This window comes from Panthera uncia, chromosome B1, assembly GCF_023721935.1.
Source record: "Panthera uncia isolate 11264 chromosome B1, Puncia_PCG_1.0, whole genome shotgun sequence".
Classification (NCBI taxonomy): domain Eukaryota; kingdom Metazoa; phylum Chordata; class Mammalia; order Carnivora; family Felidae; genus Panthera; species Panthera uncia.
Genome location: NC_064811.1, coordinates 186,980,691 through 186,993,194, shown reverse-complemented (window position 1 = coordinate 186,993,194; position 12,504 = coordinate 186,980,691). Strand labels below are relative to the sequence as shown.

Genomic DNA, 12,504 nt, shown 5'->3' with positions numbered 1-12,504 from the left:
GGGGAAGGGGCAGAGAGAGAGAGAGACAGAGAATCCCAAGTAGGCTCGGCACTGTCAACACAGAGCCCGATGTGGGGCTCAATCTCACGAACCATGAAAGCACGACCTGAGCCGAGACCAGGAGTCGACACTCAACCAACTGAGCCACCCGGGCACCCCCCAAACAGGAAGTTTTTAACAACGGCTCTCAAGGATGAAAGATGTTGATTCCACTCCACCTCTCTGGTCTGTAAACTGTCGTCAAAATCCACTATGAAATCCCAAGGAAAGTGTGCTATCTGCATTACCATGGGTCATTTTACCTCCATTTTATAAAATTAGTATTTTGATCAAACGTGCTTGGTTCTAATGAATTTCACAAAGAGAAAGGAACTAAAAATGTCAGCTGAATACTTCATCCTAGGTTTAGCAACCACCCCCTCCTAAAAATAAAAATCTTTCAAAGCTTTTTTATATGGTTAAATTAGATAAATCTGCTGCTTCCCGGTTTTTTTGTCACTCGTGCGAAAAGGTGTCACTTTTCACGCCGACTTCTTCCTGCCGCTTAATGTTACTGACATCACACTACCTTTTGGATTTTTCAGGAAAAGAATGAGATAAAAGCAGTTTCCGTGGCAGGGGGAATCTTCATTTTCCATGTTAACACTACATTATAATCAAATAGTTTCGTGACGTTTTGATCCCGAGGTTGGAAGAACAAGAACGCCCCTTAAAAATGCCTCTCCGGAGACACAGCCCGGAAAACGCTCCGTCCTTCTCTGTTACAAGCATTCTGCGCTTCCCTCCTTTCCACAAAGGGTCAATCGAGACTAACGGCTTCTAAACTTCCAGAATTAATAAGGACAATTAAGTTGTATACGTTCTTGGTCAACCCAAGCTCCCCTTCGGAGAAATGTTAAAGCAAACCATGTACCTTCTGCCTCATGCTAAGCGCAGGCTGCCACCACCTGAGCTCCTGACCTCCGCGGAGTTACTCGCCTAAGCCTCTGCGCACTCAAGTGCATAGTGAAAAGGAGAGAACGGGTGATCCGCTGTGTTCTGACCGAAGCAACATTTCAGAAGAGCTGAATTCCTGGGCCCCACAGAAGAGACAGCTGGGCAGCAAAGAGCATTGACCTCAGGATGTCTCCCTGTCTGCGTGGCATTACAGAGGTGATTTACATTTCTGGGCCTTTCTTTTCCGATCCACACGAGACATTAGGCTTGGACTCTGTGGGCACAGGCGTCCGAAGCACTCCCCAGCTTCTGCAAGGGGTCCAAGTATGTTCCACAGACAGCAGAAACATCACACGTAGCACACACATACGCTTTTTCCAAACGCACACAAACGCTGTTTAATAAAGTACAGAGTAAGGCAAAGCATTACTGGTATCGAGTAGCTTTTGCTATCCGTGGATTTTCTTACCCAAAAGATGTTAATGATCTCACTTATGTGTGGAATCTTAAAAAAAAAAAAAAAAAAAAAAAGCTCACCGATGCAGAGAACAGATTGGTGGTTGCCAAAGGTAGGAATGGATGAAACAGGTGAAGGGGGCGTGGTCAAAAGGTACAAACTTCCAAATGTAAAATAAGTAAGCCCTGGAGAATGTAATGTATAGCATGGTGACTACAGTAACAGTGTGCTTCATATTTGAAGGTTGCTAGAAAGATCTTAAAAGTTCTCATCGCACACACAAATTTTTTGTAACGACGTAAGGCGATGGATGTTAACGGGACTTATTGTGGGAATTGCTCAGCCGTGCACACAATTATCAACAAATCATTGTATCGTGCACCTGCACTCTACTATAACGTTATGCGTCAAATATGCCTCGGTAACAAAGAAAGATAGGGATAGTTTAACTAGCATTATACAGGGGTCCTGGAAGTTCTGTTGACATGTAAAAGAGGGTCCTCATATATTGAAAAGAATTAGGAAATCACTGGTCTAGAACTCTGGATGATCTCTAAAGCTCCTTTACAGGGATTAGCACATAATCTATCTTTCTCAGAGAGCAGGTCAGCCACTATTAATAGTGGTGAGGAAAGAAAGGGTTAAGCCGACTAATTCCAGACATTGTCACTTAATTTCAAAATTAATTGAAGTCTTAAAACAGAAGGAAAAAAAAAAAGAACTTGTGTTTTGGTCAATTATCACCAAACGTTTCTGTTACATCCAAGGCTATCCAAACATGTATTTCTCTGAGGCCTGAAACCTCTTGAAAAAAAAACAAGTCTGAGCATACAGTTCATAGCCAGCCATCACTATTTAGACTTAAAGCCCATCTTTCCGTGTATTATGATGGTAGTAACACTAAATGCCTTTTAAAAACCATTTAATACCTTCTACGACTTTTATGGTACATCAAATTACAAGCCTACTCTTGTGAAAGGAAACTGTCTACATCCTCGCATAACCACGTGTCAAATGAATAATTGAGAAACAAGGGCAAAGAGCTTTGAAAACCTAGAGGTATCATATGGATAGTAAAAAAAAATAATGCAGACAGACAGGCGATCTCTGCCCTGAAATTCAGCAACTATTCAATAAAAATTACAAAAAAAAAATCAGTGAAGTTGGACAAATCCCTATGTAGATTTTTTTTTTCATTCCTTCTAGAAAGGAGCTCTGAAAGGTACTGTCTCCAAGTTAGACAAAAGGCAGCGAGCATCTAAGAACAAATACAATCGGCTACTTGAGAGGTTTCTGACCACTGGGAAGTGAGGGGCTGCAAACATAGGCAAAGCTTTGGGCTTCTGGGTCACTGCCACAAATCTGCCGGGGCTCACAGGGACTCAAGAAGGCACAGGTCCTGAGGGAGAGCAGCTGCTCAGGAACCAAGCAGGACCCGCCTTCCCCTACGCCTACCCACCTTTCTACAAGCCACCTCCCTGCAACAGACTGACACCTAAGAATTCCCCCATTCTGGGGCGACTGGGTGGCTCAGTCGGTTAAGCGTCCGACTTCGGCTCAGGTCATGATCTCGCGGTCCGTGGGTTCGAGCCCTGCATCGGGCTCTGTGCTGACCGCTCAGAGCCTGGAGCCTGCTTTGGATTCTGTGTCTCCCTCTCTCTCTGACCCTCCCCCATTCATGCTCTGTCTCTGTGTCTCAAAAATAAATAAACGTTAAAAAAAATTTTTTTAAAAGAATTCCCCCATTCGGCAGGAGGACCGAGGCTTCACTGTGTGGACCGGGTGACATAGTCACTGTGCTCGTCATGTTTCAGTGCAGACCTTGAACACATAGACCTTTTTCACTTTTGCAGTTTTTTTAAATGTTTTTGTTTATTCATTTTTTTGAGAATGAGAGACAGAGTGTGAGCGGGGGAGGGGCAGAGAGAGACGGAGACACAGCATCCAAAGCAGCTCCAGGCTCTGAGGTGTCAGCACAGAACCCGACGCGGGGCTCGAACCCACAGACTGTGAGATCATGACCTGAGCCGAAGTCAGACGCTTAACCGACTGAGCCACCCCAGCGCCCCACAGTTTTGCGGTTTTTACGTGGGACGTTGAACCGTACTCTGAAAAATTACCGTCACGTGTTACCGACAAACAGCTGATCACTTGCCTTCTCTCTTACCCTCGAAAGTTACAGAACCAAAATCAGAATAACAAAAAGTGTCTCAAATACGTTAGCACATTTATCTTTTCACTAGAGCTCCACTCAGCTACAGAACTAAGGCTGAGAAAACAGGTTTACTACCTTCCTGGGTCCGGGACCCTCCTCTCCTCCAGGGCTGGAGTGAGAAGGACAGACTGACTATAAATCCCCCCGAATCACTCAACTGTGTTTCATTCCTGGAAAACCCTGACTGCTTTGCAGCCCCCCACCCCCACCCTACCCTCATTCCTCTGTCCCTTCCCCACCTCCAGTCACATTCTTTCTTTTTCTTTGGAAAACAGAACAGTTGCCCTGAAGCAATTTACAAAGAAACTCAGGGGGCTTATTTAACGTGATTAAGGTCCAGGAATATTCGTAAAAATATATAAATGAGGCTAATGTAGACTTAGAATTCTTCATGAGAAAACCCCAGAGGACAGCCTACTATGGACAAATCAACAAAGCAGAAAGGTCTCACATTATTCCTTGACGCGGGTTTCCTACAGGCACGAGCTTTCCCATTTGAATGGCCTGAGTCTACTTTCCTCCCAACCGAGGTGGTGGGTTCCCTTCCAGACATAAACACAGGTCCTCATATTACGAAAAATCAGCAACCAGCGTTCGCAGCCCGATTCGCCTCTCTTACAGCATTGGTTGTCCGGGGAATGAAAGGAAAAGCAAGTGAGGCTGTGGCCTGTTCCCGCCCCCACCCCCCCAATCTCGAAAGTGGTTCTCCTTGGGGCTCAGATATGCAACAAATTACAAGAAGCACCCTTCCCTAATTGAAAGATGAAAACCAGAGCTGGCCAGGCCATGTGGTTCCACGCGTCTGGCTTGTGGTCCACCCTGGGAATACAAAGCCCCCAGAACAGGACGAAGAGACGGCATCATCCATTTCCTGATGAAATACAGTCACAGTCATTTCCTACTTCCCAGAGACGAACTTGAGATTTCCTCCACAGGCAGAGGGGCTGAACGAAGCCTGCTTCTCCTCAGAGCAAAGCCCTCGCCAGACCTTGGTTAGGTGGCTTTGCTTCCAAGCAGCCAGGAAAGCATGGGCAGGGCCAGCGTGCACACCCCTCAGCTACCTCTCCCGGGGGCTGTGGCCCTCTGCAGAAGCCCACCATCCACGCTCGGGTGTCGCCCAGCCTGGCGGGCTGCCGGCGAAACATACCAGGCCGGCCACAGACAACAGATCCCCGGACCTCAGGGCCAGGCCGTGTACAGACCACTAACAGGCCCCCATTCACTGACTCTTTGGAACGTTAAGGGTCGGGGGCAGGAAACGGAGGTGGTTCAACAGGATTCTTCTTCCGTCCAGCTGCTGATGACTGAAAAGAGATGATACTTTCTGACCAACTATCTTAGCTGAGCACCACCAAGGCTATGGCACCAAACAGAAGGAAACACAAGGCAGGCCTTACCGTAAGGGTACTTGGTATCCAGCTTTCTCTCTGCCGTCCTTCTCCAAGGCAACACGTCATCGCTGCACCCATTTGGCATTCCATTATACCCGATGCCGACAATCTTGTTCTCTGCGTTCACGATGCAGGCTCCGACCTACAGGGAAAGGTGTCCAAACACTGGTCAAGTGGCCCGTCGGCCCCTGGACGGGCAGTAAATGAAACCACAAGCTTGCAGAGCTCCAAAGCGAGCATGCGGCTTCTGGCAGTGTGGTAAGAGCTCTCTCTATCTCCTTGCTCACTTTCCCTGGCAGCTCCCATAAGCCCAAGGAAGCACCCCCTAACCCCAGGGCGGGCACAAGAGGCGGTGAATGATGGAATGTGAAACATGAACGCACACAGGGAGGCAGCACAGAAGACAGACTTCCTCTGCCTTTCTGGCGACAGGCATCCGTGGAGTCTTTTCCTTTCGTAATGTGTTCGATTGCAGGATCTCTGTGCCTGAGAGGGTCCAAACATTCTCCCAGAACACTCACTTACCTGCGAATTTGGATCTTTGCTTCTCTGTGCCGATAAGAAGGCCACTGCCATGAAATACTCAGGCCATTCCAGGTAGTCATCACGTTTCCTGCAGGGAGCTTCACTCATGCTGGGTCTACACAGAAAACAACAGTTGAGAAAAGCATTTTGGCAAATCTGCTTTCCAGTTCAACGCAACCACATTTAAACTTTGGGTCTGCAATGTTAGACAATTTCAGTTACAATCAGAAATCACGGATCATGGGACCGCAGACAGTGTCGGGCCTTAAGAAAAAAATAAATTAGGTTACTGTTTCGGAAGTTTGGATTCACGCCTAGTTTCACATTCCCAAATATTACACCTAGTCACTGCTTTCTCATAGGATTGTTTTCCACTTAGTACAAACGCCTGCCCCACAACTTGTTCTCTCTCCCGATGAAACAGAGCCAGCACAAGAGAATGGGAGGGAGAAAGGAGAACATTTATTGATCACCTAATATATTTCAAACACTGTGAAAGTCAGACACATCATCTTACTCACGCCTCATGCTAGCAAAGGTAGTAACATCCCATGTTACAGACACGCAAGAGAACTTATCCTAAATCACATAGGATTATTATCCATGCCTGTCAAGTCCCACGGGAGCTGTCCCAGCTCTGATATTAACCGGATTAATTCGTCCCTTTTCTTTCCCCTTGGTTTCCCCAGCTGAAACAGAAGTTATCAACCCTGAGTACCCAATCAAATGAGGAGAAACTGACAAGTGTCGAGCCCTATGACTAAGGCAAAGTTTTAGTAACAGGGGCTCTACTCAATCCGGGCCAGGCACAAGCTGTTCTCCAACAGGCCTCCAACAGGGGGCCTAAAACTTCCAGTAAGGGGTGGGGTGCTTTCAAGGGAGACCAAACAGGGCAAGGAAGGAGGGCAACTCAAGAACTGAGAAGTCTTGAGCAAGCCTAGGCGTCTGGGCTGAAGGAAGCGGGGAATTTCCCTGGAGCTGGGCGGGGCGGCGCGGCAGTGCCTAAGACTGGGAACCAAGATTATTATCCCGATGATGTCGCCCAAATTCCGAGAAGGCTGTAAACCCTCTCGACACCGAGCGATGCTGGACCGCGCCGGTTTACCGCCGGCCTTAAGGGTCAGCATCCATAATCGCTGCAGGGTGGGTACCAGATCGGTGCCAGCCTAACAGGAGGTGGGAGGGGCAGCAGAGGCGAGGGACGGGGACGTAGTAGCCCCGGGGGCTTGCCCCGGGTCGGCTGTGACGCTCACTGGAGCCCCGGCACCCAGCTGCGGAAACACGAGGGACGCCACTCCAGGGCCGGGAGGAACTCCCGCTCCCCCGCGCACCACCACTCCCAGATTCCGTTCCCGGACGGAAAGCAGGCGCCCCCCACCCCCTCGCCATGTGGGCGCAGGAAGTGACTGCCAGTCTCGGCCTCCCAGTACCACCCTCCCTCGGTTTCCTGGAAGGAGAAAGCTGTCGAGCCCTCCCGGCCCGCACCCGCATGAGGTTCACCCGGGAGCCGGGATAACCTCAGGGCTCCCCGCCCCGAGCCCCGGCCGCGAGTCCCCCACCCCCGCGCCCAGGCCGCGCCGCGTGGCGCGCAGGCCGCGTACTCGCAGGGCTGCCCCCGCCGGTCCTCCGCTCCGGGTCCGCGAACGCAGGCCACCGCCGCCGCCGCCGCCGCCACCGCCCAGCCGCGCGCCCCGGGAAAGGAAGTCGGGAGAAGAGGCGGGGCCGCCGCGGGGCCGGAAGGTGACAGCGGCCGGGCGGTCACGCGCTCCGGGGAGGGGGCCTGGCGGGCGCGCACCTGGCGGGGTGCTCCACGGCGGGATCGCCTCCGTTTCCCTGTCCCGGCCCACGGTCTGGCCGTGCGACCTTCGGGACCCCGCGCCCTAAACACTCCTCCCGGGGCCGTCTGCCTCCCTTCGTCGAAGTGGATGCTTTGGGGTTTGCCCCTGACTTGGCGCCGGCTCCGGGATGCCCGAGAAGCCGCCCCGAGGCCGCTGGGCTGGGGGACCCGCGGGGTCGCCCCGCCGACCCGCGCCCCGTGCTCCCGGAGCCTCTCTGCCCGCGTTCGTGGGCCCCGGCTTGGGCCCCGCGAGGTCCCGGCTGCTCCCGGGGCTCCGACTGCATAATCTTTGCATTTTTTCAGATCTCTGATGCTGCGGGGTTGGGTCGTTTTCGTTGTCGATGGTGAGTTTGTTTTTACTCACCGGGCTCTACCGTCAACTTAAAAGCTCTCGCTGTAACTATATATTGTTTGTAAATCAAAGACGCCCCGAAAGAGCACGGAAGTGCAACGAAACTGAAAAGGGCAGGGAGTAAGGAGACCTGGTTTTGGTCTCCGGAGTGGGCCTGCTGTGTCGCCGAGTCCCGGGGAAAAAAGGTAGAGCTTCACAGTTTCCTACGGGAGGGGTAGGGCGGGACGCTATGCCTCGAGGCACAAATGCCTCCAGGTTACATTTGCATTTGTGCTTTGCTTGGCCAGCTTAGGGTTTCCTCTCAAACGGTGTGGAAGGGCCAAGTGCGCTGAAGCCTGTTAGCCCTTCCCGCCCCACCCTGGTGCACGCACATCTCCGCCTTCCCCCACCGGGTTGGCCCAGTATAACTGTGCACACTGCGTTACAGCTGTTAAAAAAGTTCAGAGATACAGAGCATGGGTCAACAGGAAAGACGATCAGTGGCATTTATGAAGCTCCACGCCCCAAGGAAGTAAATCTGATTTTCTTGAACTTCATTATTCTATTCAAACGTGTAGCCTCTAATCCTGGGGGAACATGGGTTCCAGCACAGAGAATGACAAAAGAACCCTTTCTGTTTTACACACAGAACCTGAGGATGTTGTCAGCACTCCATAAATAATAGCAACTGTAATAATCATGAGTTCTGATCGGCACATCCCAGATCTGAGCCACTAATCCAAACAAAAGCTTGTTAACTTTATTAATTTACCCTAACGGGGCAAGAATGATGAGAATAAACAGTTGGTTCTACCTAATTTCTCACTCCCGCAGACATACCGTTCATCATCATGGGCCAGCCTGTAGATTCAATAATTAAATTATGTACGGCTTTTGGTGGATGCGGGGAAAGCAAAGAGAAAAATACTTCATGGTTAACTATAGATTTTTTTTTTTTTTTTTTTTTTTTTTGCTTTGATAAGAGTCAGGCTTGAAAAAGCTACACAGATTAAGATGATGCTTTTTAATGTCAAGTTAACTTTACTTGGCTGGCTTGTTGCCACTAAAATGCATTCTATACGGAGCCCTTGGTTCCCCTCCCCCCTCCCAAATCCACTGCTTGGTCTTTGTCAGGCTCATCTATAGTCTTGGAGTCTTCGTGGATTCATTTCTCTTCTTAGCAATCTCCAGCCAATACATCACCAATTGCTGCTGGGCCTTCAACCACAATATCATTAAGCTTTCTTCCTTCCTCTGCTCTGTAAAGACTGTCATACATAATTTAGTTACTTCTCATCATTCTCCATTTTGGTCAGCTCACACACTCCCCTCTGCAATAAATTCAGGATCCTGCTTGCTGCAAACACATTACCCTGAATGTTCCTGCATTTCACAGCAAGTCTCTGGCCTTCCAAGATGACATCATTCATAATACAGGAAACCCTCCTGATTCATAGTCTCAGAACTTGAAGTTTCAATTATTCTGCACCAACAGCCAACCCAGGCAGCCAAGGAGGAAGAAAAATGCATTCCTTGGTTTATCTTGCTCATTAACACCTTGTAACTCCAAGCGTGACTGTAAGTGTTAAATCTCTCTTGCTAATACCTTGTGTTTTGGTTTATAATTGAGGATCTTTCCCCACCTACCACAGACCCAGAGGCTCACTCTGTTTTCAGCCACATCAAGAGCGAGGAGAGGGGGCTTCCCATAGGGGTGAACACAGACGTTTGTTAAGGACTCCTGTCTCAGGCTTGGTGTGGCTCCTCTGTTTACGGGACTGTGGGTTATCTATGCCTGATCTATAGTATAAACTGGAATATATTTCAGTACCTCAAAGGTGGGGGATCCAGATTAAAAAGATAGAATTCAGGGCACCTGGGTGGCTCGGTTGGTGGAGTCCCCGACTTCGGCTCTGGTCATGATCTCATGATTTGTGGGTTTGAGGACTCGAGGATATTGTCAGCACTCCATAATTAGTAGAGACTGTAATAATCATGAGTTCTGATTCACCACCGTCAACGCAGAGCCCGCTTCGGATCCTCTGTCCCCTCTCTCTCGCTTCCTGCCCCGCTCATGCTCCTTCCCTCTCAAAAATAAATAAACATTCAAAAAAAAAAAAAAAAAAAGGAAGAAGAAAAGAAAAGATAGAAGTGAAGGCGAGATTCTTGGGGGGCTGCCTCAGATGGGGCTTTGATGGCATTCATGAATGTCTGCTCTATCAAGATACTGCTTACCACTTCCCCCCGCCCCCCCACCTCTTCTTGCCCGAGAAAGGATGTGGCTTGCAACCCAGAAATAGAGAGTCTGGAAAGCTGCCAGTGTGTGCATCAAGGTTATCATGGGAGAAGGGCACAGGCCTTGGACTCAGACCAGAGTCTGAACTGTAGTTCCATTTCTTATTACCCAAATGACTTTCAGAAGGGACTCCTGTTCTCGGAGTCTTTCTTTCCTCATCTGCAAATTCGGTAACATTCGATCATTCAATCTTTTTTTTTTTTTTTTTTACTAATTGTCTGTGTGCTCAGTGTTGCGAACACCAACGATAAACCGGATCAGCCAGTCCTTGCCCTCACGGGGCTTAGAATGTCTCAGAATGTCGTTGCTGGCTCAGTTAACACAATAAGTGTTCTGATGAGGGGCAGCTGGGTGGCTCAGTCGGCTGAGCGTCTGACTTCGGCTCAGGTGATGATCTCGCAGTCTGTGAGTTCAAGCCCCCTGTTGGGCTCTGGGCTGACAGCTCAGCGCCCGGAGTCTGCTTAGGATTCTGTGTCTCCCTCTGTCTCTTCCCCTCTCCCACTCACGTTGTGTCTCTCTCCCTCTCCAAAATAAATAAACATTAAAAAAAATTTCTTTTAATGTTCTCATGGAAGTTTCCTTTTGGGATATCTTGGTTCTTAATCCAATAGTCCTGAGGGTCAAAAATTGTTTTTCATAGCTCATCAGCTTAGATGCAAAGTACCACGGTTCCTGTTTTTCAGAGGAATAATTGTTTATATTTCCATGAAGCAGTCCAAACTAGAGAGAATGTTTAAACCTTATGTAGGGGAATGACTGGAATATCTGCTAAACCAGAAAGGGAGTCAATGAAAATTCTAGAAAAGAATTAAATGTGTGTTCTTGTCAATATACACATTTTTATATGTGTGTTGGCACATGAGGTCAGGGGCACCTGGGTGGCTCAGTCAGTTCAGACATGATCTCACGGGTTGTGGGCACAATCTCGCGGTTCATGAGTTTGGACCCCACATCGGGCCTGTGGCTGTCAGCACAGAGCCCACTTTGGATCCTCTGTCCCCTCTCTCTGCCCTTCTCCTGCTTGTACTCTCTCAAAAACAAACAACCAAAAAAGAACATGAGGTCAGTTGTTCATGTTCAACAGAAGACACAGACTGCAAACTGCTAGAATATTAATATCAAAAAAAGTCAGGATTCCCAAATAGGATTTTTGTTATGAGTTAATGCACCCAATTAGCTTTATCATCACACAGCTTCAAAATTATAATGAAGATCAATGAGGAAATGTTAACTTGGCCTATGCCCAGAGCTGGGTGCTTTGCTATATTGTAGGTCAGTAAATGTTAGCTGACCAAATGAAGGAATAGACAATAATTGCTTTATGCCAAAAATTTCAGAGCATCCAACACGTAAGGAGAAGTCTTCATCTGTAAACCCTACTCATACCTCTCTATCTGCTGCCTTTTTCTCCTTGCATTTAATGGACCTGAAAAGACATTGGATAAGTGAAGCCTTGAGGCTGGGGGGATCAAGAACGAAGCGTGAACAGAATTGTTTCCAGGACACGTCATATCTCAGGATTAGGATTTTGGTCTTGGCCTGCAAAGAACCATCTCGAGAATCAGAACGAAAGGCGGCCCGGAAAGGCCGTCAGCTTTTTCCCGGTTCCGACGGTTCTCCCCACCACTTGCTTTTCCTCTACAAAGCTGAACTTGTAGCCTCTTTCATACATAACTGGTTGAAGTTGATGGAAATTACATGTCTTATCACTTCTGAAAAGAAAAAAAAATAACAGAAAATGTAAATCTGAAAGAAATGGGCAATTTTCTTGTACCACTTTATATTTCTGTGTAAGTTACCAAGTGCCAATCATTCTTACTTTTTAAAATTCAAATTTGTCAAGCAGCCTGTAAGCTTTCAGTGTTGTACAAGAAAAGATAATGCCTCGTGTGGAACAGTCACTTAGGCTAGTTCTGCAAAAGTGCCTGCCAAAAGAGAATTTATCAGATTACTGGTTTTATAGAAATATTAACGACCTCATTAAGTAGTCCCTCTACTGGGGGGGTCACCGCGGAATCTACTGAAAGGTAATCAGCAAGGCATTAGGGCCCTGGATATAGAATTCTTTATCGACGTCAAAGCCCCTTCTCCTTTCACAATGTGTATTCGAACTACGAGAATCATTGTAAATGAAAGCCCGTGTGAAACTGTTTTCAGAAGTTGATGGCTATCATAACCTGCTTGACATGTTGTGTCTTCCCTCAAGCTACCTGGTGAGCTCACAGGGGGTAAACTTCTAAAATGAGAAAGCAAGAATTAAATGAATATTTTAGCAACGTGGTTCCCCATGTACGTGTGTATGAAAGGTAACATCTGTGGTCCTGCCATGACACCAGTCGATGCCGTCAGGTGAAACGTTTGTCTTCTACAGAGCACGAACAAACAAAATAAGGAAGCAAGCCTATCTTACCTGCATAAGTATTGACACTGTTCACAGTGAGAGATTTTACGATTCGGCGCGGGAGGTGATGGGGAGCAACGTGGCAGGAACAAGGTCAAGGCTTCCAAAAGTCTCA

At 48.2% G+C, this 12,504-nt stretch overlaps 1 protein-coding gene across 2 annotated transcripts in view; it reads right to left on the bottom strand.

The window, feature by feature from the left end:
- Window positions 1-7,234, bottom strand: part of DCTD (dCMP deaminase) — a 36,499-nt gene extending 29,265 nt beyond the window's left edge. Inside the window, exons 1-3 of one of the 2 annotated variants that reach the window (XM_049631791.1) lie at window positions 7,126-7,234; window positions 5,525-5,639; window positions 5,006-5,141 (exon numbers count right to left, since the gene is read on the bottom strand). In XM_049631791.1, the coding sequence (XP_049487748.1) occupies window positions 5,006-5,141; window positions 5,525-5,632 (244 nt within the window). In that variant the 5' untranslated portion in view covers window positions 5,633-5,639; window positions 7,126-7,234. Of the gene's footprint in view, window positions 1-5,005; window positions 5,142-5,524; window positions 7,091-7,125 lie in introns of those variants that run through there. The other variant, XM_049631790.1, reaches the window with a different exon arrangement.
- Window positions 7,235-12,504: the final 5,270 nt, after the last annotated feature.